General features: G+C 34.3%; 1 protein-coding gene and 1 long non-coding RNA gene across 2 annotated transcripts in view; one reads left to right on the top strand and one right to left on the bottom strand.

Annotated features, from left to right (window-relative positions):
- The window catches only part of BBS9 (Bardet-Biedl syndrome 9), a 43,213-nt gene that overhangs the window by 15,340 nt on the left and 1,767 nt on the right, over positions 1 to 26,106 (top strand). The window contains exons 5-9 of the mRNA XM_072520369.1: positions 1,769 to 2,071; positions 3,229 to 3,702; positions 6,323 to 6,612; positions 11,667 to 11,972; positions 16,620 to 16,815. Coding sequence (XP_072376470.1) covers positions 1,769 to 2,071; positions 3,229 to 3,702; positions 6,323 to 6,612; positions 11,667 to 11,972; positions 16,620 to 16,815 — 1,569 coding nt within the window. The remainder of the gene's footprint in view (positions 1 to 1,768; positions 2,072 to 3,228; positions 3,703 to 6,322; positions 6,613 to 11,666; positions 11,973 to 16,619; positions 16,816 to 26,106) is intronic.
- LOC140432459 (uncharacterized) lies at positions 1,872 to 25,508 on the bottom strand. The gene is made up of 3 exons (XR_011949802.1): positions 25,196 to 25,508; positions 24,875 to 25,132; positions 1,872 to 2,007 (listed from the first exon to the last, which is right to left on the bottom strand). It is a non-coding gene; the product is annotated as an uncharacterized lncRNA (long non-coding RNA).

Below are 26,106 nucleotides of genomic sequence, written 5' to 3'. Positions count from 1 at the left end.
ATCCTGCTAGATAACCAACGAGTCTCTGACACCCGAGTGTTTGTCGGGATAAACAATCCACCATTTACTGGCCAACAGCCTCGGGCGTATGAGCTGGTAAGGGAAAGGGCACTCTGTTGTCCTGAGATTGAGAAATTGTCTGCATCAGAATGCAGAAGGCAACGAGAAACCACTGCATTAAAGGTCACTGATTATATCTCCAGTAAAGCTATCATGGCAAACACAACTAAAGTCGAAATAACGACTACCCATGAAATACGGAAGCCAAAATTTGGCAGTGAAGGTGATCCACCTCTATATCACAGGGCCTCTCAGGTCGTAACCCAGAGAAAAACCTGTGACAGAATTGGAAAAGTGTCTCTAAAAACTTCAGAGTTGATTATCAAAATATGTACCTGGAATGTGAAGACAATATATCAGGCTGAAAAACTTCATAATACTATTCAAGAAGTGACCAGACTTGGAGTAGATATAATGGAAATAAGCGAAATGAGGTGGCCAAATAGTGGTGCTTGTATTGTTGACAACCATGTGGTATACCACTCGGGAAATGATTACGGTCAACATATGTATGGGGTTGAAGTAATCGTATCTTTTCAATTACGTCAATATTTTACAAATTTTTTTATTTTACAAACATATCAGTAGTCTTAGGTAACGATTCGCCATTTCGTTGTATCTTTTTTGGGAATCTCTGGCTTCTCTGGATTGAGTTCCATTTCGACTTCGAATAGTTTCCTTGTAATTTCATTAGCTAAATTTAGTCATAGTAAGAGGGGCAAAGTTATTACAAGGATCCAGATAAAAAATGAAAATATTGAGCAAGTGGACAAAATGAAATACAAGAATAGAGCAATCAAGAGCAGCCTTGAGGAAATTTCTGAGTAACCAAAGACTCAATCTGCAAATCCGATATCGGGTGGTAAAATGTTATATCCACTCTATTCTTCTTTATGGTGTCGAAACCTGGACTGTTAATGTTGACTTCATGAGAAAACTGGAAGCTTTTAAGATGTGGCTTTTTAGTAGAATTTTGAAGATACCATGGGCCGATCATATTACGAACGAAATGGTGTTGCACAGAATGGGAAGAGACAGAGAACTTTTGACCGCCATTAAAAGGCGAAAGACAGCATATTTGGGGCACATGCTTAGAAATGATAAGTACGCGTTGTTGCAGCTGATTATTATGGGTAAAATCTAAGGATTTTACCCTGGCTGAAAAACATTCGCGACTGGACCGGGTTAAACACACAGACGCTCTTAAGAAAAGCAGAAGATAGAGACGAATTTGCAATGGTTATAGCCAACCTTCATTAGTGGAGACGGCACTAGAAGAAGAAGAAATTTAGTCAGGTATTAATGCACGAAAGTAATTATATTCCTTGTTGAAAGTTTCTTGGAAACTGTAACAGGATAGGGTATCCGGTATCTCATCCTTATATAACTTAAATAGTACATTTTACCGAGACTCAAACCTGATGATAGGTATTTCCGGTAGTTGCTTCTGCCGCGTGGATGTTTGCGCGTTTATCATAATATGATGGTATTCATATTAATTTCAGCAGTCTGTCCAATCTACAAGTAGGCACCTAAAATACCGCTTGAAATATTAGTTTGCACACCATATGCTCTACATGGCTGAAAAAAAAAAATAAGAAAACCTAATATTGTCCCTGTTTGCCCCAACGCTAAAAATATAAACATTTAATTTTTTTTAACCATGAGTCCATTACAATTTAATTATAAAATATTATTTTAATTTTAGAAGAAAAAATATTCTCGTTGATAGTTTCGGAAACAAGTGATCTTCTTGTATACGAAAACACCAAATTGAAGTGGTCAGCGAAGCTCCAATTTCTACCAGTGTGCCTTAAACGAGCCTTCCTTAAACATGTCAAAGGTTCCCTTGTACTTCTTTCAGAAGAAGGAAGGTTGGAATGCTGCTATTTGGGAACTGAACCCAGCCTTTTCGTTGCTCCTCCATTAGCGGAGAGGGAGCTAGATCTGGAAAAGGTCGAAGAAGAATTAAAAACACTAAATGAGAGAATCAGAGAATCTTATGGAAATGGTAAGTCATTTTCCATTACTGTTATTTTCCATTTTGTTTCACTTAATGTAGTTGTGAACTTGTATAATCTTATATACTAAAACGCTAAGCCCTTTTCTTGTCCACCACTTTACTCAAAAACCATATTAGATAATTAAAATATTTTTTCGGAATATTATTAGTATTACGTATGAGATTGTTAAGATATACTTTTGGTACAAAAATTCACTTCCGGTTTTGAGATGACCGGAAGTTAAAATCTTATATACTAAAACGCTAAGCCCTTTTCTTGTCCACCACTTTACTCAAAAACCATATTAGATAATTAAAATATTTTTTCGGAATATTATTAGTATTACGTATGAGATTGTCAAGATATACTTTTGGTACAAAAATTCACTTCCGGTTTTGGACCGGAAGTTAAAACTTACTTTAAGTTTTAGACCCCACAATGTATATATGGATCGAAAGGTCTCGTCGAGACGAATCTAAATATGTACTTCCGGTTGCGATCCGACACCGAAACGCGCATAAATAAAATAAAAATAAAAAATTTCATTTAAAAAACTCGATGTCGAGTTGGTCCGCTAGTGCTTACTAATACCAGTTGGGATTTCTCTAGGACATCAAAAATGGACAACAATATCCACAAAAAACCAGATTCAGGATGGTACCTTAAGAATGATTGCAGATCTCCTCTTTGCTGTCATTTAAAATTTTCTAAAAAAAAGAAAGAGTCTTTTACAAAACCTTTATGCATGTTTAAATGTATTTATTCATTTATTCAGCATTTTCCTAAAATTTTAATAGACAGCTGCCAATTAATCTTCTCTTGATGTTACCTGAACTTTTTTGGTCATCATATTTCCGCTTGTATTCGTTATCTTGTCAATCTTTGTTTATTTTCTCCCATTCATTTTATACACTGTGTCGATATATTTGATTTATTTTTTCATACATCGCACATCTATGACTTCAAAAAATTTTCTCTTAATTTCCCTCCAATAAACTTTGTGTTATATTTATGTATGCTTTTGTTTTCAGATTTTATACCATTCTTATCTCACATAGATAGATTGAGGTACTTAACAGGCATTACTTAGAATTTTAGAATTGTTTTAAAATCGCATAGTTTATAAATTAAATTAATTTAATAATAAATCATTATTTTATTTTAGATTTAAAATTTGCTAATCAAAATCCAGAAAAAGAAATAACGATGAAAATCCAAGTCAGTAAGGAGTTAGTACCTTGTGTTTATGAAACAAACTTAAAAGATCCAAAAGATCTTCAGATGTGCCCAATAAAAGTAGAAGTAACACCTCAGATGGCCTTTGATGAGATACAGATATCAGTATCAGCTTCAAAACCCATTAAAATAACACCAGACATTGACTTTCACCTGCATCCTGAAGATATAATGAACTTCGAATGTTTCGCTTTCTTATATGAAGATTTGGAGGTACCAAGTTTAACAGTGAATGTCAGTGTTACGGTGACAAGTTCCTTAGGTATTGCTAGAAGTTTTAACAAGTCTGCCATGTTACCCATTAAACTGATTGCGGAATCTTGTACTCCCCAAAAAGATGGAAATCATAAGATTACTCTTAGCGTTACTCAAAACGTCGTTCCCTTATTAACTTTATTTCCAGGTGAGAAATTTAATTTAATAATTTTCATTATCAGTTAAACCAAAAGTATTATCAATAAAGTATGTCAATAAACTTAAGACTTATGTCTTAAGTGATTCACTTAAGACAAGTTGCTGCTATTGTCTCCAATAGTAAATACTCCGCAATGTCTTTAGCGGAAAGAAAACAAAAAAAATAAATAAAAAGATGGTTACACTTTATTAGAGAGTTTTTGTGCAAGCAAATACGTATACGTAACGTATCTTTTTAACATATAAGCATGCGCATTAATGGTTAAACTAACGTATCTAGATACGTATTACCTAACGTAACGGGATTGTACGTTACGTTCATACGCATCCCTATCGAGCCGAAGGTAACCGAATGCACAAGGGGATCTTACCCGATTACCAAAATTTCAACATCCACATTTCATAAGCACACGTGGTACATGTTTTTTCACATTTGTGGTTAAGTATATTTCTTTTGATTTTTATAAATAATGGAAAGCAGTAGAAAACGACTTCACTTCAGCAATGAAGATGATTTGTTCTTGTTGAAGAAAGTCGTAGGCAAGAACCCTTAAGACCATCCAGAAAGGTGAAATTTAATCCAAATGCGAAAAATATTTTTACATTTTATATCAGATATGGTATCAAAGCTCGATAGCTATCAACCGGTAGAGCAGGCAGGATTCCGGAAAGGTTACAGTACAGCGGATTATCTTTTTACAGTCAGAACTCTAATAGAGAAAGCCAATGAATATCACTTGAACTTATATATTGGCTTCGTTGATTATGAAAAGGCATTCGACTCCATAGAACTGGGCAATAGAGAGAGCTATGAACAACTGCAGGATAGACTCCCGATACAGAATGCTCATTCACAATATTTACAAGAAAGCTACAATGAAAATACAAATTGATGCGAAAACCAAAGCTATACCAATCAACAGAGGAGTTCGCCAGGAAGATGTTATCTCACCAAAGCTATTCACACTTGGACTTGAAGACGTGTTCAAAGACATTAACTGGGCAGATAAGGGAGTAAATGTTAATGGAAGAAAACTGAGTCATTTAAGATACGCTGATGACATTGTAATATTCGCTACAAGTTTCGAAGAACTACAGACCATGATGACGCAACTATTTTAAGCTTCGGAAAAAGTTGGTCTTAAGATGAACTTGGAAAAAATAAAAATAATGACAAATACACCGAACATTCCAGAAATAACATTGAACGACATAAATTTAGAATTAGTAAGCGAATACATCTACCTGGGACAGATATTGAAAATTAACAAACAAAATCAAACTGCCGAAATTACCAGAAGAATAAGGTTAGCGTGGGCAGGATTTGGAAAACTGAGTTGGATCCTGAAAAGCGCTAAAATAGAACAGTATTTGAAAAGTATTTGAAAACCAGAATTTACGATCAGTGTATCCTCCCTATACTCACGTATGGTTCACAGACGTGGACACTCACCAAGTCCAATATGGATAAAATAGTAAAAGCACAAAGAGCGATGGAAAAATCAATGCTCGGGGTGAGACTTATAGACAAAAAACAAACAAATGCTGCCAAATTAAAATGGAGCTTCGCAGGACACAATGCCTGGATGAAGGATAAGAGATGGAACCACGAAATACAACAGTGGAGGCCATGGTTAGGAAAGAGAAGCAGAGGAAGACCACAAATGAGATGGGCTGATGATATTAAGAAGATCGGAGGACACAACTGGAAGCAAGTGGCGCAAAATAGAAGACACTGGATTGATTTGGGGGAGGCCTCTGTTGGAAGGCTGAAGAAGAATGGTATCAAAATTAAAGCGGTCGTATAGTCGTGCAAGATGTGGAGAAGAAGGGCATCTTCTATGTCTTCGTCTTCTTCATCATCAATAAATGCGTCCATCCTAAAACTAAAAATTTTTCAAAAAAATGTTTGTTATTTATTTTGAATATCAAAAATAGGGTTAAATTACAAGAACAAGACTGGCAGTGACAGTTTATTAGTTAATCACTAATTCGATGAGGGCAACACCATCGTTACGTTGCGTGCAGAACTTTAACTCTCAATTTAACGTTCATCTTCTTCGATACGTTAGTTCTTTACGTATAGGGAGATACGTTACGTTAGGTAGTTACAAAAACTCCCTATTGAAAATCCAATACATCGTAGCAGCGATAAGAATACAAAGAGTAAGGTGGTTGTTCCATCTTCATAGAATGGCTACATTAAAAAAAGACCTAAGTTAACATGAAGTAACGAAGTTACTGGAAACATGAGAAAAATTTAATATAACGAATTGGAAAAGAAAAGCAAATGATAAGAGAGAATCGACAAAAATACTTCAATCCTTGAGCCTACTAGGTTCGTACTGCTCACAAATTACTTGGCCCACCACGCTTAAGATTCTTAAAGGAGTTGTCACCCAGTTTAGTTTAATAACCAAGCGTCGATTAATTTACTATCAAAATTTATTCCTCTTGAAGATCATGCAGATCAAATGAGGATATTTTGAGTGGATCGTTTTAATTAGGCCACCTGTGTAATATGTTACCATGTGTGCTGCCACTCCTTATTTAGATATTTAAAACTAAATTATCTCCATTGCATTATTGTATTTATTATTAATTTTCAGAATTTAGCGAGGAAACTAAAACAAGTAATGCCATAGCTTTCAAAAGATTTTACGATAATGGGCAACCCGTGACAGTACTTCTTGCAAAATCATCAGACCGATATAGGATTCAATCGTCATCGATTGCTTCCTTGAGTTATATCATTGAACAAATAATATTTCGTTTGAAAAATCATTATCGGAACGTTGATGAGTTTAAAGTTGTTTACAATTCAGCTTTGCCTTCAACAGAAGTTGTTTTCTATGTCAAAGAACATTTCAGCAGTAGGCAAGAGGTTAGCAAGTTGGAAGTAAGTACCTAATTAAGACAGTCCATATTTTTCTTTATCTTTGATGATTGCCTGTTTTTGATATTGATTTATTAATTGATATTAACTGATTTGTTTATTTAATTATTGACCTTGATTAATTTATGTTATTCTGAAAATTTTCTTATATCCTTATCTCTTATCTTTTTACGGTTTGTCGTTGAAAGTTTTAGTGATACTTCGGTATAATGCTTTCATTTTTAACGTTTTTATAATAATTACAATCTTTTAGACCTGTTTTATCAGTGCTGTTGTTGGTCGATGTGTTAATACCGGTTATTTCACAGAGATATTGTTTAATAAAAACTTGGAAGTTCTTTGAGATCTCTCTGTGATATGCCTGTGGGAGAAAGTAAATACTGTTAGAACTTTATTATCACTTTATATCAGCATCGGTTATTACTTCATAATTTTCAAATCAAATATTCGCAAACCGGTACACAGTATCGAGTTTTATCAAGAGTACCTTTTTGGTGTAAAATTGTATGATGTTTAAGTTTACTTGGAATTTTGATTATTATTTCTACCCTTATGGAAAACAGATACAGATATCTAGGACATGTAATGAGAAATCAAGAACGTTACGGCCTTCTCCAGCTGATTCTCCAACGGAAGGTAAATGGTAAGAGGGGACCGGGAAGAAGACGCATTTCCTGGCTTCAAAATTTACGAAAGTGGTATAACACGACTACCACTGAACTTTTCGCGCTGCAATAAACAAAGTAAAGATAGCCGTGATGATCGCCAACATCCGGAACGAGTAGGCACTTTAAGAAGAAGAATTCTACCGTTAAAAAAGTTATGTTGAATAATACTTGGTACGAAGCTTGTAACTAGTGCCTTCTACGAGAGTCTTCTTATTATTTTTTTTATATAGACATGACTCTGTCTGTTTTTCAATGTGCCTCTAGTAAGTTGTCGTTCCATCGTTTTTGTGGTCTTCCTACTGATCGTCTTTGCTACTCTATTTGTTGTCATTCGGCTTATATGATCGTTCCATTCTACTCTTCTATTTCTTATCCAGTTCTTGATGTTCTTCAACTTGCATGTACGTCGTATATCTGTACTTTTACCTCTATCCCATAATGTCTAACCATCAAGTGTTTTCATCTCTGCTGTTTCGAACATAATTTTTGTCTTCTCTGTGTCAGGTCTTATTTCTGCCGCGTATGCCATTATTGGTCTAACTGTTTTGTAAATTCTGCCTTTCGTTTCTTTCCCGATATTTTTATTTCTCCATATTGTTCCATTCAGGCAGCCTGCGGCTCTGTTTGCTCTATTCACTTGATCTTTCACTTCAGTTTCGAGCTTTCCGTAGCTGGATAATGTGCTGCCTAGATATTTTAACTCCATCATTTGTTCTTTTATCTGACCTTCCAGCTCCAATTTACATCTTAGTAAATTTGCGGTTATAAACATGCGTTTGTCATTTTTAGGGGAATTAACATATTAAATTTTCTGGCGGTTATATTAAATTGTTGCAGCATTTATTGTAAATCACCAATTGTTACCGATTATAAAGGATACTAGTTAATTGTTGCAAATTAAAAGGGAAAAAAATGTTAATCTTTTAAGTGGAAATTATATTTAATGAAGATAAACTGTAGTGAATCAGAATATTTGTGGTTAAATAAGATTGTTAAACAACAGGGAATGAATACAGAAGAAAATATGAAGCTTACGTTAAACACTACAAGAGAATCGGCTTAGCTCAAGAGAATGAGAGTTGTGCTCAGAGAGAAGGTCGGCACGTTTGCTTGCCTGTAGTAACTTAAGATAGTTAGATTAATCTTAAGATGATCTTGAGATGGGCGCCAGGGTGAATTTTGAATATCACACCAATTTGGGGTATCTATAGTTATACACTAACTGAAAAATAAAAGATTATGGGAAAACAAATAAAAATCTGTAATGCTCTATACAGTATATTAAATATAATCTTAATTTACTTATATCCCCAAAACAAATATGTATTATATACCAAACAATGTCTAAAATATATCCCCCAAAATATTTATATACAACAACAGTTATCTAAAAGTATGAAAAAAATAATATGACCCAAAATATAAATATTTACAAAAAATTGATCTACCCAGTCCTTTGACAATGAGGTAAATTGGTAAATATGTAAATTGGTGTGAGTAAATAGTACCTACTTAAAATAGCACACAATAATTAAATAATTAGACAAATTAATAAAGGAGGCAGTTTTAAAGTATGACAATAGTCAGTTAAGTAACTAGACCAGTACACAACTTACATTAATTTAACAAAATAAAGGTACGTACTAGTAACCATAAAATGGGATAATGTATCCTGACAACTTATGTTGTTATGTAAAATATTAATAAATGAATAAATTAAAGATAAAGTAGAAATGTAAAGATAAAGGCAAGTAAAAGGATTCAAAGAGTTGAGGGTACTACACTTTGTATTACGTCGTCTGCATAGCAGATTATTTTGAGATGTTTTTCTCCCATTTGGTATCCTTTTTTAGTTCTTCCTTTTTTTTTATTATTTCATCCATAATCAGGTTGAACATTAGAGGACTCAGGGAATCTCCATGTCTTATCCCATTGCCAGCTTCAATAGGGTAGGTTAGTTCTTCTTCTACTTTTACTTTTATTGTGTTGTTTTGGTAGATATTTTCACTTGCCTCATTCTATATATAGCGTCGGTGCATGATCTTCCCGACCTAAAACCTTGTTCTTCACTTTGGTTGTTAATTTTAGTGTTGTGTTTAATAAATTAATTCCTATGTAATTTTAATGGTCCGATTTGTCATTTTTCTCTCTTTTTGAAGAAAGGTATTAGGATGCTTGATTTTCAATCTTGAAGAATTCTGTTTTGTTCTATTATTTTTGGATTAGTTTTAATAGTTGTTTGGTCAGATCTGGTCCTCCGCACTTTAGAAGTTCGTTTAGTATTCTGTCCTCTCCTGGTGATTTTCTATTTTTTAATTTCCTTAATGCTCCCTTTACCTCTTCCTCCTCAATATTTATTTCTTCTTTTGTCGTCACCTCTGGTGTTGGTGGTCACCTTTAACAAATAGGGATCGAAAGTAGTCTACTCATGTTTCCTTCTGAATGTGTTTCGTTTTTATTAGTTCGTTCATCTCTTTTCTTTGTCCTCTGATCATTCTCCATATTTCTTTTTGTGTTCCGTAGAAGTCGTGTTTCATCTGTTTTGAGAAGCTCTGCCAGTGTTCCCTTTTTATTTGTACAACTAAAGTATTCGTTTCATTTCAGATTCGTTTATAGTGGTTATATGCCTATTGTGTTGGTTGTGTTCTGTATTATAAAAAGGCTTTCTTCTTTTCTTCACATTTTGTCTTCACTTCCTCTCTAACCCATGGTGTTTTCTTTTTTGATATGTTAGTGTTCGTTACTTTTCTCTCTCCAAGTGATTCTGTTGCTGCGTTAATTATGTTATTTTTGAGTTTTTTCAGCTTTCCTCGATGTTATCGTTTCCTAATATTTCATTCCCAGCGATCTTCTCTGATACTCTTTTCCTGTATAAGTATTCCGTGAATTCCGTATTTAGTCCTTTGACTTTGATTTTTGTTTGTGTTGGCGCTGCTCTCTTGGGTGGAAAGTATTTTAGGATGATTCTTATTTTGCATAATACTAGGCTATGGTCGCTACCTACATCTGCTGAGTTGAGACATCTTACGTCGATTATTTTCCATGGATGTATATCTCTGTTGGTTATAACATAATCTATCATAGATCTTTGTCCACGGGTGGTATTAAATGTATATTTATGTTGGTTTTGTAGTCAAAAATGTGTTATTTATTCTTAGTTCGTTATTCGTGCAGAAGTTTATCATCAGTTCTCCATTTTCGTTTTTGACATCCACGGTATGCTTCTGCTTAATTTCGGGTATTACTTGATTGCTTATTGGAACATTAAAATCCTCCAATATTATCATCTTCTCTCTGACTTTATCTACTACTTATTGTAATTGGTCATAAACGCTTCCCTTGTTGTTTGAGACTTGTTAATTTCTGAGCCGTATACTCTGATGACGTTCACTTCGTCCTTCTCCATTATTATCTTTGCTGTTACTATTCTTTCTGATATTTATTGACACTCTTTGATGTGATTTTGGTACCTTTGGTGTATTAGTAAGGCTACACCTTCTTTGATCCTGTTTTCTTTTGCTACTCCACTGTAGATTAGTATGTATTCAACTAATTTTGATTGTCCTTTTCCTTTCTTTTTTGTTTCCTGTAGAGCATAAATGTCTATTTCTTTCTCTTTCAGCACTTGGGTTATTTCTTGGTCCCTGATCTGATTTATGGCGATCTGATATTCCAAGTAGCAATTCTCATCTGGGTTTTGGATGTTTTTCACTTGTCCTTATTTCTTGCCGTAGTCGTCTTCATAGTATCAATCCGGTTCCGGGGCTGTACATTGTTTCTTTGAGCATTATTTGTTTTTACGATTAGTAGGTTGCTAACCTTGTCAATTACCCTCCACATTTTATCCGGGCTTGGGACCGGCTGTGGTAACCGCTGAGCTACTCAGTTCACCCCGCAATCACCCCAGGCAGTGTTTTGTATGAGAGTCAGATATGAAAACAAATTCGTCGGATCTAGGGATGTACCAGCTTTCAAAACATATTCGTATAAAATTTCATTACAATGTTGCCAGTAGTTTCGGCAAAATCGTAAAAAATGTGTAATTTTTTTTCTTTAGCGTCTTTTATCTTGAAAACGAATGGCGTTACAAAATATTTTTACTAAGCAAACCCCAATTATTTTTCAGTTTTTTACCTATCCTAGAGACGGCGTTGCCTTTTTTTGAAACGCCCTGTATATAGACCAGTCTACAAAATGTATGCAGTCGCAGGTTCTGTTGAGTGTTTAATATAATAAAATAATAGTGTTATAATAGTTTTTTTTTATAAACTAATGCGCTGTTAGATTTATTTGTTATGGTTTGAAGTTTATATCATAGATTGGAGTGTATTTACATTTCATCATACATCATTTTCAAAAATCTTATACTTAATATGAGTATAATTTCAGACATCGCTACAACAACTAGGACAACAATTTATAATTATACAAAAACGATTAATTTCCAAATTTAAAGTTAAAAATCCTACTCCGTTAACAAACTTAGAGATTTTAATGAAAGACACATACAATGAAATCGACAATACTATTCAATTATTAAACAAAGCCAACAAACAATTAACAAAAGCACAGGTCAATCTTAGTTGTGTTTTAAATTTAATAGGATATTTAATAAAAATTATGGATATAGATAACAAGATGAAGGAAGAAATAGTATCCGTATTTTATCCTAGTGTTGATGACATAGAAAGTCAAGTAAGTACTTTTGTAATATATTTTAAATTAATACTTAGTTGTAAATCTTGAAACTTGTATGGAAGTGGTAAGTACCGATCTTCTTCTTATTGCGTCGTCTCCTTTCAAAAATTGGCGATCCAAATGGCAATTGTAGCTTTGGAAACCGCTGCACGAAAGACTTTTACGGATGAGCGATCAAAGCATCTCAGATCTTTCAGCCATTAGGTTTGGTCGGTTCTTACTGATCTTTTCCCCTGTGCTTTACGTTCCAATATGATTCGGAGTAATTTATATCTTTCACCTCTCAACACATGACCCAAGTACTCTATTTTCCTCTGTTTGATCGTACTTAGTAATTCTTTTTGTTTACTCACCCACCGAAGTACCTCATCGTTGGTAACTTTTTGTACACATAGAATTCTCAGCATTCGTCTGTATATCTACATCTTAAAGGCATCTATTTTTTTTTCTGTTTCAGAGTCCATTGTCCAACTTTCACGTTAATACAGCAAGACAGAGGTTTAATCTTGTAAAAAATATTTTCATGTTCATGAATGTTTTCCTCGCTTGTTCGATTCTTGATAGGATTTCTTTTTGTTTGTTACTCTGGATTATTTCACTTGTTTTATTATTTGTCCCTTGGGACACAAATGTACGTTTATTGGTAAGTACAGATAATAATGTTCAATTAAGAAACAAGACATATGGATGACGTAGACATAAGAAAATTGACAGAATATTTTATGGACTGTAGTTGTTATAATCAACAGTTTACAGTGAAATTTAATAAGTCGTTTGATTCATTGGTCTTTTCAATTCATTTTTAATTTTCTTAAAATGGGGTTAACCTATAAAAAAGTAATCACATTTTTTTCGCTTTATTAGGAATGAGTTGTAAACGTTTCGGTGAGATTAAAAAAATATTATTTGATATTCTTGAAGCCGTGGTTACTGACAGAAACACTCTGACAGTCTAAGTGGGAGTTGCACACAGGACAATCACGCTGAAATCTTTTCCTAAAGGAATTGTCAAAAGGATTGATGATTTTATGCTTCCAGTTTTTTATGATTTCTAGAAGGTTCTTCAGAATAACTCCAAAGAGTTATTCCACAAATTTCCACAAATTTTAAAAATTATATTTATTTTTGTTCTTAGTATTATACATCATTTTAAAACTTAAAACTTACGCTATTTTTCTACATAATCGCCGTTTCTGTCCAAACTTTTGCAGACGATGGAGGATTTTGAGGAATTGAGTAACCTCTTCCTTGACTTCATCATCGGCACTAAAGCGTAAGCCACTTAAGTGTTCCTTTAATTTTGGGAATAAGTGATAATCACTTGGTGCTAGGTATAGACTGTAGGGGGTGGGGTACAACAGTCCAGTCAAAATCTCTTAGCAGTTGTTCAGTTTGATGTGAAACATGAGGTCGAGCGTTGTCATGGAGAAGCCTCACACCACTGGACCGTCGTCCTCGCCAGGGGTTCTGGATCACACGTTTTAGTCTTTTTAATGTCTCGCAATATCTGTCGGAGTTAACTGTTGTTTCATGAAGCAAAAAGTCGATTAACAGTATGCCCTTCCTGTCCCAAAAGACGGTCGCCATGATTTTCCCAGCAAAATGTGTTAGTTTACACTTCGTCGGCTTCGGCGAAGTTGAGTGACGCCATTCACGTGATTGCGCTTTATTTCGAGGGTAAGGTGAAACATCCATGTTTCGTCTTCACATTGTTGTAAAAACTTCTGGACACACTCAACCCGTTGCTGTTTGTGATTTTCTGTAAGCAGTCGCGGTACCCAACGCGCACACAATTTGTGATAGCATAATTTTTTTGTTAATATCTTATAAATTGTGGTGTGGGAAGTCTCAGGAATACGCAAAGCAAGGTCGTTAATGGTGAAACTCTAATATTCAAGCAGTATTCTTTCAACGACAATTTTTTCTTCAACTGAAGGCTTTCCGCTTTGATCTTCATCGTGAATTTTGGTTCGGCCTTCACTGAATTCTCTACACCATTTGCGAACATATTTAACAGATATGAAGTTTTTCCCATAAACTTCGACTAACTGCCGATAAATGTCAACCCGTGTTGCATTTAAAAAACGTATCACAGCACGAATTTCGCATTTGACGGTAACAGCGATCGGGTGCTTCACCTTCGAAGGCTGCTAGGCCGAAACCCGAAACTGAGCAATGCAGCGAAGCGAGAGTGGTGGGGAGAGAGGAAGAGTTATTGCGTAATGCAGTGTTGCCAGATTTCTCCCAGCATGCCGCATATTCTTTCTCAAACCCTTTTTACGAATGACCTTCGTAGGTATCGTCTGGGTACCTTCCATTTTCCATAATCCCCGTATTTAAATTTCCTCTTAAGTCATACCACATCAATTAGTGTTGCTTTTCTAGTTACTTTAATTAACAAGTATGAGATATCGTCCATTATACCACTGGTTGGTAGGTGAGAATAGTGCGTTCCCCATATAGCTGGTAATTGTTATTCTCAAGAATACTCTCAGAGACGTATTGATAATAAGGGAGATCGTTGGTTTTGGAGAAGTCACTGTTTGTTAGCTATCTGTGGATGAATGATCTTTCGTAGTAAGTCATAGCTTTATATTCAGTTGCGACAAATGTCTGGCAGCCCCCAATAAGATGTTGGATGGTTTCTTGATGCTGGTGCTTGGTGAAACTTTACGCCGTAATACTTGTATGTATCATTTTCACCAACGGCCTCGAATGTTTGGCCATTTTGCATATCGAATCTATCGGACTGAACCTTTCCTCTAACTATATTTAAAACGTGGTACTTGTCTAGTCCGAATTGCATACTAATATCATTAGGGAAGGTTTCTAGAGCTTTTAGCATCTGATCTAGGTGATTTTGAGTGGAAGACATTAATTTCAAATCATCCATATACAACAGAAGATTAAATTTTGCCACTATATTATTGTTATTTTTGATGCTGAAACTTGAGTCAGTGAAGTTCAATAGGACAGCTGGGATAGGAAATTCATCGCTAGACAAAACCACAGTGGACTTAACGATTTCCCTTGCAATAGGCCCCGGCAATTACGATATTTTCAGTTTAGATATTGTTTCCACCAGTTATTTTGAGGTGAATTTGGATTAGTTTGCCAATCTGTTATTATATGATCTAAAAAAATCTTTTTCTCCTTCTCAAGCAGTTTCTTCTGATCCACTTCTGGACATAGGCCTCCGCTTGTGATTTCCATGTTCGCCTATTTAAGCTCTCTGGTTCCAGTTTCTCCCTGTCTTTTCTTTAATGCATTAAATCCATCTTTTTTATACTTTATATATGTTTAATGTATCTATAAGCCATTCATGCGCCACTGAGTTAATGGCTTTGTTGTAGTCAATAGAAGAAGTAAAGATGTTTCTGTTTTTTTTTGTGTGCCTGGTTAGGCATGACTGAGTTGTTGTGACCAATTTATACAAAGTCGAAAGACAAGTAATTGGGTGCTACTTGGCTGGATTTTGCAGTTAATCTTAATGCTCATAACATTAGCAATTGCTCTTGCTGCACAGTAAATCATCGTGTGAAAATATTCCAATGCACGGTCTTCTACGACATAATTGGGTAGAACTTCGGTGTTCATAATTTATAATAGTGCACCTAGTTTCTTATAAGAGTTTTTTTTTTGGAATTGTTGATCTGCTTAGTGCGTGTGTTCCTTTGAAATTTTGTACGGCACGTGGCATTTCGCTTACCGGGTGAACTTGAAATTCTTTGTTGTCCTGCTGTGTTTATGTATTTCATTCTACAACTGTCTCTTGTTTGTGAATCTCTGGTATGACTTAGCTTCTGATGGTATCGCATCTAATCTTCATCATCATCATTCAATCTTCGCTTATCCACTGCTAGATATAGATCTCCCTCATAATTTTCCATCTATTTCGATCTTGTGCCTCTTGCATCCAATTTCTATGGCAACGTTTTAGATCGTCAGTCCAACGTGTTGGTGGACGACCTCTGCTTCGGTAGGCATCATCTCTTGGTCTCCATTCCAGTATCCGCTTTGTCATCGCATCTAATATCTGGGATAAAATCGCTTCTTATAATTACCCGGTATTGGTTTGCTACTCGCTCTCTAGATACTTGAATCTCTGGATACTTCCTGCAAAATTCGGCAACAGATATTGTCGATAGCCGATGGTTTATTTACCAAAATTTATCATCTTGTAATAGAAGCGCAAAATGTTTTCATTCATGGACAAAGTCCATTTCATGCGCTGCCTCGACCGTCCCATTTAAGTGAATGTTGGGTGATGTTCCAACGCAGCAAATTCAGCGAGTGGAGCTTTTGTTGTTGTTTGGTCCGCTTTTAGTTGATGTTGGACTATAACTGATTGTATGATAGAGACCCGATTCCTTAATACTCTGACACCGACGTTCTTCCTGCTGTCACGTCCAGGTGATTCCCATTCAGCCAACCTAAATATACATTATTGTTCACCATTTTCATCGGTATGCATTTTATACCTAGTGCTGTCAGTTTTTGTTCCACGGCAGGCATCCTGCTACCCTCTAATATGAATATCCGGGGCAACACGTCATATAAGAACCGATCAAAACTACCGCAGGGAATTTTATTATTACTATTTTATTATTTCTTATATTTATGATTATTTTTTCTTTTTATTAGGACTGGGAAGATGTGATGGACGCCGCTCTAAGTTACTTGCTGAGAACGTCGTTGGCAAAATCAGAGAAAGATAAATTGAGGATCTCACAATCGAATGTGGAGAAAGTAACAGATATATCAAAAATGGAGAAACGTCTTGTTCAAGTACTTGAAAGAATTTCAAAAATAGATACACCTGAAATTGTACAAGTAGAGAGTAAGTACCTAATAGTTGATAAATAATATAGAATAGTATATTGTACGAAAAATTTTAGTTTTACCTTAGAAGAATAGCATATAATTAGAAGTAATAAAATTTAAAAATAAGTACCTAACTTTTATTGAGGATAGTTTTTCGAATTGTTGATAAATGGCGGTATAATCGATTTATTCTGATACACTAGGAAAATTATGGAAACGGTCTAATATCTTCAGAAATACGTTGTTAAATGAAAAAAACGTAAAGGGTAAAAAATGTAAAGGGTGTTTTTTTTAGAGATATAGAAATGTAAGTTGGTAACACTTTTTAACTGTCGGCCATTTTGACAGCTGTCAAGTGATTTATGTTAAGTTCGGTTTGGCATTTTAGCATGAATAGACGTGACGCCCGAACAACGCTTCCAAATTGTTCAAATTTATTTTGAAAATTGTGGTTCTGTTCGAAATCTGTATCGCGCACTACGTCCTATTTATGGTCAATATAATAGTCCATTAGAGCAAGTAATTCGATTAACCATGGAACGTTTTTACACCACATACTCTAAATGATAATATGCATCCACAGAGACGTCGTACAGTGCATACAGAAGAAGTTGTTGCTGCTGTAGAGCGTAGCATCCAGGAAGACCCGAATCAGTCTATCTGCCACCGTGCATAGTAGTTGGATACGTGTCCATCCACTTTATAGAAGATTTTGCGGAACGATCTTGTTTTCCGTGCTTACAAAATTCAACTCATTCAATCACGCAAGAATTGAAGGTACCTCATCAACTAGCAAGGCGTAGTGGGTCCAAAACGAGATTACCGACAATTCCGATTTTCATAAGAGAATTTTGATTAGCAATGGCTCATTTTTGGTTGAATGGCTACATCAAAAAACAAAATTGTCCTATTTAGCGTCAAGATAATCTTCAAATGTATGTTGAGGAACCATTACATCCAGAAAAACTGACTGTTTGGTGAGCTTTATGGTATGGTGAAATCATTGGACCGTACTTCTTTAAAAAAGATGCTGGCCAAAACGGTACAGTCAATGGTGATCGCTATAGAGCCATGATTACTGCCTTTTTCATTCCTCAATGGAACAGCCATGATGTGCAGGAGCTCGTGCCACAATTGATTTACAGAAGAAAACGTTTGGTAACTGCATAGTTTCACGTTCCGGACTGTGAATTGGCCTCCAAGATCGTGCAATTTAACACTGCTAGACTATTTTATGTGGGGATATGTGAAGGTGCTAGTCTACGCCGATAAGCATGAAACGATTGACCACTTAGAGGACAACATTCACCGCGTTATTACCGGTATATGGCGACAAATATTGGAAAAAGTGATCGAAAATTGGACTTCCAGATTAGACTACGTCAGAGCCAGCCATGACGGTCATATGCCAGAAATCAGTTATAATGCCAAAATATTATCTTTCGAATAAAGTAAAATTTTATGTCAATTTATAAAAATCATCTTGTTTTATTCCATTTGAAATTTCTATACGTCTAAAAAAACACCCTTTATAATATTTCTCAAAAATCTATCGAATGGCGCTTAATACGACTTCTCACCACTACCTGCTGGGGTGGACGGGGGAAACTTTAAAATTTTAAATAGAAACCCCCATTTTATTTTACAGATTCAGATTCTACGTCAAAAATTGTATTCAGTAGCATAAAAATTATTTTGCAGGCTTCTGATACTGTACTGACTTCAAGTCAAAAACTTGTTTTTTACTTTTTCACGTAGAATCCGAATCTGCAATAAAAAAATAGGTTTTCTATTTAAGATTTTAAAGTTCAAGTGGAGTCGGGGGTCGTGTTTGGATCATTCGTTGGTAGATACAAATTTTGTTTTTTCATTCAAAGTGTATTTCTCAAGATATTAGACTGTTTACATAATTTTCCTAGGATATTAGGATAAATTGTTTTTCCCGATTATAGTGACATCTATTAACAATTCATCGATAGGGAGTTGGAGTCATCATCTCAAAAAAATGGAAAGATGCCGTAGTAAACTTTACTCTATTCTCAGAGCGTGTAATGTTAATACAATTGAAAGATAAGAAGAACATAATAAACATCATATAAGTGTACGCTCTTACAGCAGACAAAGACGAAGAGGAAATAGAACAATTCGATAATACTTTAAACGAGGCGATGAGATCAACAAAGAGACAACACATTAACATAGTAATGGGAGATCTGAACGCCAAGGTAGGTCAGGGTAAAGTTGCAGAAAATGTCGGTGAATATGGCTTAGGTAACAGAAATGAAAGGGGTGACCGTTTAGTTCAGTTTTGTCAAAGTGAAGATTTAATAATAACTAATACATTTTTTAAATTACCCCCAAGGCGACTGTATACGTGGACGTCACCTCAACACACTCAAGAAAAAGTAATCAGAAACCAAATAGATTACATAATGGTGACAAAAAGATATCGTAATACTAAAACTTATCCTGGAGCTGATATCGGTTCAGATCATAATCCGGTAGTATCAGTGATAGAAGCTAGACCAAAGAAAATAAGAAAAACCATCATCCCAGCGTTAGACTTAAGCCAACTAAAAAGTGAACACCTAAGACAAACAGTGCAAGAAGAAATAAACACCAGCCTCAGAATAGCAGAAAGTCAAATCCGCAGAACAGACAACATAGATGAAAAACTTAAGTATATAAACACTACAATAAGAACTACGGGAAAGAAACACCTAACCAGATCTGCAAAGAAACACAAGGTATGGATGACACCAGACATACTAGAACTAATGGATGAAAGACGTAAAATGAAGAATAATGCACAAAAATACAGAGAGGTTGATAAGAACATAAAGCAAAGAATAAAGAAGGCCAAAGAATTATGGATTGAAGAACAATGTGTAGAAATAGAAAACTATGAAAGAAAATATGACATATTCAATGTACATAAAAAAGTAAAAGAAATTACAGGAACTCAAAGAAGACATCAAAAAAAGTTTGCTTAAGAACAAAGACGGAAAGATTATTATAGATTTAACAGAAAAAATTAATAGATGGAGTGAATACATAAGAGAATTGTTTGAGGAGAACAGAAATAACATTGTTCAGGTAAATGGTGAAACGGGACCTGAAATCCTAAAATGTGAAGTAGAAGCGGCACTTAGAAATTCCAAAACTGGAAAGGCAAATGAACCTGATGAGGTTCCTACTGAATTGCTAAAGCTCTTGAATGATGACTCAATAGGTGTAATATTGCACTTATTTAACACAATTTACAAAATTGGTATTATACCTCAAGAGTGGCTGTTGTCTACATTCGTTACACTGCCAAAGAAATCCAATGCAAAAGAATGTTCAGAACATCGAACAATATCTTTAATGAGCCATGTACTAAAGATATTTCTAAAAGTCATCCACAACCGAGTTTATCAAAAGTTGGATTCAGATATTAGTGATACACAGATGGGATTCAGAAAGGGATTAGGTACTCGAGAAGCTCTTTTCGGTTTCAATGTTCTTACACAAAGATGTCTAGACGTTAATCATGAAGAACATGGCTGTTTTATCGATTTTGTAAAAGCGTTTGACAGAGTACGCCATGATAAGCTAAAAGACATTCTTGAAAGAAAGGACATAGATAATAAAGATCTGCGAATAATTCTCAATCTATATTGGAATCAGAAAGCTAACATCAAAATAGAAAATGAGATATCACAAGCAATAGAAATACGTAGAGGAGTACGACAGGGATGCATTTTGTCACCGCTGCTATTTAATGTTTATAGTGAAAGCATCTGCCAGGAAACCCTTTGCAAGCAAACGAAGGAATCGTAATCAATGGAGAGGTTGTAAATAATATTCGATACGCAGACGACACTGTACTAGTTACAAGAACAGTAGAAGAATTACAACGATTACTTACAAATATAAATATTACCTACAACAATTATGGCATAAGTATCAATATCAAAAAAACTAAGTATATGGTCTTCAGTAAGAACATGACACAACCAACACATATTAGTATAAACAGCATTCAAATTGAAAAAGTATCAAGTTACAAATACTTGGGTACTTCAATAAACGAAACTGGAGACCAAAACAATGAAATAAAAGGACGTATCGAAATTGCCAGGGCCCCTTTCATAAAGATGAGGAAATTCTTCTGCAACAGAGATATAAGCATCCCTCTCCGATTAAGAATGCTAAGGGGCTACGTATTTAACACGCTATTATACGGTATAGAGGCCTGGACTCTCAAGCAGAACAATATAAAAAATATTGAAACTTTCGAGATGTGCTGCTACCGTCGAATGCTGAAGATAAGTTGGGTTGAAAGAGTTACAAATTTTGAAGTAATGCGAAGGATAGCAAAAGACCCAGAAATTTTGTCAACTATCAAACGAAGAAAACTCGAATATTTGGGTCACGTGATGAGAGGACATAAGTACGCATTACTTCAAAATATAATGCAAGGAAAAATAGAAGGAAAACGGAATCCAGGCCGTAGAAGAATGTCATGGCTGCGTAATTTGAGAGAGTGGTTTGGCTGTACCACTAATGAACTCTTTAGGTCAGCTGTAAACAAGGTCAGGATAGCCTTGATGATTTCCAATCTCCGATAGAAGTGGCACAAGAAGAAGAAGATTAACAATTCGACAAAAATGTATCAAATAGGAGTTACTTACTTCTTCACCCACAGGGAGTGGGGCTGGGTGTCGTGTTTTAGTGTAATTCGATAGATTTTTTAAAAATGTTTAACTTTCTGCCCAACAATATCTTTTGTAAAGAGTTTAGGAGGTCTCTCAAAAATTATATTGCCATATGCTGATACTAACAGAGTAATGCCTTTAAAGTTCTTGCATTTAAGTTGATCACTCGTTTTATGCAGCAAGCATATTATTCTCTTTAGTCACTCCTCTAGCAAAACAGCAAACGGCTTTTCAACAAAGTTCATCCTCAAGAATTAAAATACTTTTTGCATGTTATGAGCGCAGGCACAGAAACATGGAAAGATATTATCTAGGCAAAGGCAGAAGGCTAAAGATCACGAGGAAGATCTCCAACAAGATGGATCGACCAAATTACAGGAATATGCAAAAGATCTATGCATGAGTTAAATGAAATGACTAGAGACGGAGATCTTTGGAGACGGACAATGCACGACATCACAATGACCATACAGTCCGTCCAGGTGGTCAGGACTGAAGAGGGAGAGAGCCACTCCTCTGGTATCAATTCATTCTACCATAAAAATACTATTAGTTTATACATTGCTGCCAAAAGGTGGTCAACACCTTCCTTGTACATTTGAGAGCAGAATTTGTTGATTCCTGGGCTTTATTATTTTTAAGTTTTGGATGGCATTTGAGCAGTGGCGGCTTTTGAAGGTAGGCAGGATAGGCCGGGCCTACCCAATAATTTTAAGAGCTTTAAAATTGAAAAACATATATTCAAAAATTATATTAATACATGTAAATAACTTTTAAATGTACTAAATCACTCAATACATTAGCAACAACTATATTATTATATTACCACAGAAAGCATCGAATCGTATTAAGGCATTTTAAATATCATTAATAGGCCCGACCGGAACTGGCCGACCTAGCTCACATAAGATCTTCATACAAGAAGCGTTTGAAGTAAGCAGCTTGCCGGACAACGATTTATATCGTCGTGTTTACGCTTGCTGTTTAGGCACCAGACGATCGGGCCTACGACGACAATCGTTGTCACTTGTAACGTAATTATCGAATTGTAATATAAATTTTCTTTTAAATTATGATAAAAAAATATGTAACATAATCTATAATTGTAACATATTTTTAAACAAACAACACAATTGCAAACAAGTACACGGTTGCCCAAATAAATTTTTAAAAATTCGTAAAATTTGAAGAAAAAAATCACATTTGCGTGATTTCTATATCGCCTGATTGTATGAAACTTATATATGAGATTGTTTTATAACTGATACATAAAAATGAGTTTTTATGGCGCTTTACCAGGTTGCAGTAATAGTAATGTTTATAGTGAGTGTTTGGACATTGTTATTTCACTATTGGAATCGCCATTATCTAGAAGAACTGAAATTGGTAGAAAAAAAATTATTATGAATGAAAGGTCTACTCCAACATTGCGTATTGACCAAAAAGATGGGAAAAAGGTGCGTACTTTTAATTTCTCTTGGTATGATGTCTACAAATGGTTGTCTGGAAGTATTACGAAAAACAGACTATATTGTTGGCCGTGTTTGAAATTTTCTAATAAGAAATGTATATAGAACTGTAAAGGATACTTTGATTTAAAATATATGTCTGCCTCCTTAAAAAATATATTCCAGTTGCAAGGAACATTTAAGTAATTTCCTGTCCTTTAAGGATGTACAGAAGAGGGCGTTTTCTATTCGCGATTTGCTAGATGAAAAATCAAAAATCTCAAAAATTAGATACAACGCAGAAGTTAAAATGAACAGAGAAATCATTAAAAAATTAGTTAGGGGGGGGGGTCATGACCCCGTGACCCCTCCCTCTGGATCCGTCACTGATTACACATAGCTATGGTTTGTTTTTTAACCAGGAGGAGTAAACTAAAAAGACAGATTCACACCCAAGAAAGTTACTAGAAAAGTCACCAAATACATCTTCTTTTTTGGCTGATTATCTCAGCCTTGCAGTAATCCAGTAATCAGTATCGGATAATCTCACACGTCGATTCTAACCGAACTTTGTTTATGTTCGAATAATAATTTTTTCCAATTAATTTCCAATATATATTTTTTTGTTTTTCTAATTACAATAAAAAAATCTTTGGATTGTTATGAAGAAGTTAAAGAATTTTTGGGGTTTATTTATCACATTGCAGAAGAATATCGTCTTTATATCATTATTTATATAGTATTTAATTATAATTTAGAGAATATTTTGATCGGGAGAGTCAATAATGTTACAGACCTAAGTGTGGTTTTTCACAGAAATTTGTCTTTTAATTTGCAAATAGATCTTATATGCAACAAAGCTATGAAATGGCTTGGTTTCATTAAAAGACATAACAGATTTTTGTAGGATTGCATCTCTAAAAACTTACACATTTATCTGCTTTCAAATTGAAAATTCAACTCTCTTTTGTTTTCCATTTACTCAAACATGTATCAAAAACATCTTAACAAAAAAATATTCTTATTCTGGTGTAATCAATTTCTTGAATCTAGATTTTTTTCTGACCAGAAGAGTTAACTGTAACTTGATCTTTATTTTTAAGCTTAATAATCCAATCCCCTGAATTGCTTCAGCCAATTTGTTTCACATATTCCTTCCAATTTACTGCTTTAGAATTCACTTTTTATGTTTACCATCAAAGAATTAATTATGGTTCAAATATAGATGTGGTCCCTACTTATCATGCGTGCTAATCAGTTACCTCATTAGATAGATTTGTTTAGCTTATGTATCAATATCTTTAGGTTATATTTGAAGCACTACAATGCAAAATGATACTTTGTATAAATAAGTGTGTACTTGCAATTTCTTTAATGCCGGATTTTTGTTTAGTTTTAACAGTGAGTTTGTCCCATTTGTTATCAATAAATAAAATTTATTAAAAAATACTGGATTTCTGTGAGATAATCAACAAAATTCAATCTATTACATAATAATAGAATACAGCATAAAAGTACGAATACCAAAAGCAAAGTCTACAGGCTATGACAATGATGCGAGTAACTAAAACACAACATCAATTTACTCTAAAGTTCTTTTATTGTGATGAAAACAAAATGAAAATGCAGTATACACTAAGTTTAAAAGATAGTTGCCGTTTTTCTTATAATAATTAGATATAAATAACATACATTAATAAATTTATAAACATTTTATACTATATTTAGTATAAATACCATCTAGAAAAATATCAGATTAAATACTATTCGCATATCATCAAGTCCAAGTTATTACAAACAACTTAAAGAGCCAGAAATCGATTTAGATATTAGAGGAAAATAATATTATATTATAAAAATGAAACCTCTAAAATGTATTAGATATTTTTACTATATAATTGTGGCTAACCCCTATTTATGTACTTACTTAAAACTGATTTGCTTCAAGAATTTATATAATAATGGACACATATTTTGGAAGATCTGGGCGGTTGTTAATTTTACTTATAATGGGCATTTCATTCTTGAAAAAGAATATGTGTACTATCTGTCCTACATGTGTTTTAACTCTTTCATCATATGTTGCAAGGATATAAGGTAGACCGCCAATATTTTTTAGGACATCTTACTGTTCCAATCTGCTTATATTCCTTAATTGTTCTGTAAATAGTTTAACTCGCATCACCTAAAATTAGCACATTACTTTAGTAAGTCTTGATTTTAACAATAACTATTCTGCAAAACTAACCTGTTGCCTGTTTTATTTTTGCTACCATGGCTGTTATTTTCATTCCAGGATTATCAATTTTTATTTGTTTGTACATATTGCATTGTTTTTCATTTGATGATAAATGATCCGAATCTACTCGGCTTTTTTAGGTGAAGAAGGATAATTACCACTAGTACTTGGCATTGAATCCATATTGTTATCTTAATAACACTAATGCGTCGCTAAATAGTTCTGAAAAGAACTGTTTTTTTTATATAACTGCAAACGAAAAATCTAAAAATTAAAGGAATAACGCAAAAAATACAAAAAATCGTCGACATAAATATTGAACTTTAAAATTTCATAATTGTCATTAGTGTCAAAATGTCATAATTTAGTGGAGTAAACTTGGCTGCGGTTGGACCAATTACAAACAAACATTACGACGCGGTAAATTTGAATTACTCCTCCTGGTTAAAAAACAGACCATATATGTAATTTGCTGGCTTGGCCTACCCAAAATTTTACCACACCAGCCGCCACTGCATTTGAGTCGTCTATAAGGCGTCTGAGGAGAGCATAATTGTTAACGTTAATATTAATAAATGTTTAATAAATGTTAATATCAATCTTTTTAATAAACTTTTAAATAAAATAAATAAAAATATTTAATTCAAAGAATGGAAAAAGAAAAGTATTTTTGAATTGTGTAAACATTTAATGGCAGCTATGTACGCCGTTGCTCCCGCTTGGCGGCGCTAGTGTAGTTGGGGGTCAACGTCATATAATATTATTTATCTATGGTCAACGTTATGACAGTTCGTGAAGTTTGTGTATAGTGTTTTTGTTTACGATTTAATAAATAATAAATTATGGCAGGAAAATACGGATCTTGGACTGTTTGTTCGTTAAAAAACGAATTAAGGAGAAGGAATGTCAAAGTTACTGGA

This window comes from Diabrotica undecimpunctata, chromosome 1 (assembly GCF_040954645.1).
Source record: "Diabrotica undecimpunctata isolate CICGRU chromosome 1, icDiaUnde3, whole genome shotgun sequence".
In the NCBI taxonomy this organism is placed as follows: Eukaryota; Metazoa; Arthropoda; class Insecta; order Coleoptera; family Chrysomelidae; genus Diabrotica; species Diabrotica undecimpunctata.
This window is presented reverse-complemented; position numbering and strand designations above follow the sequence as displayed.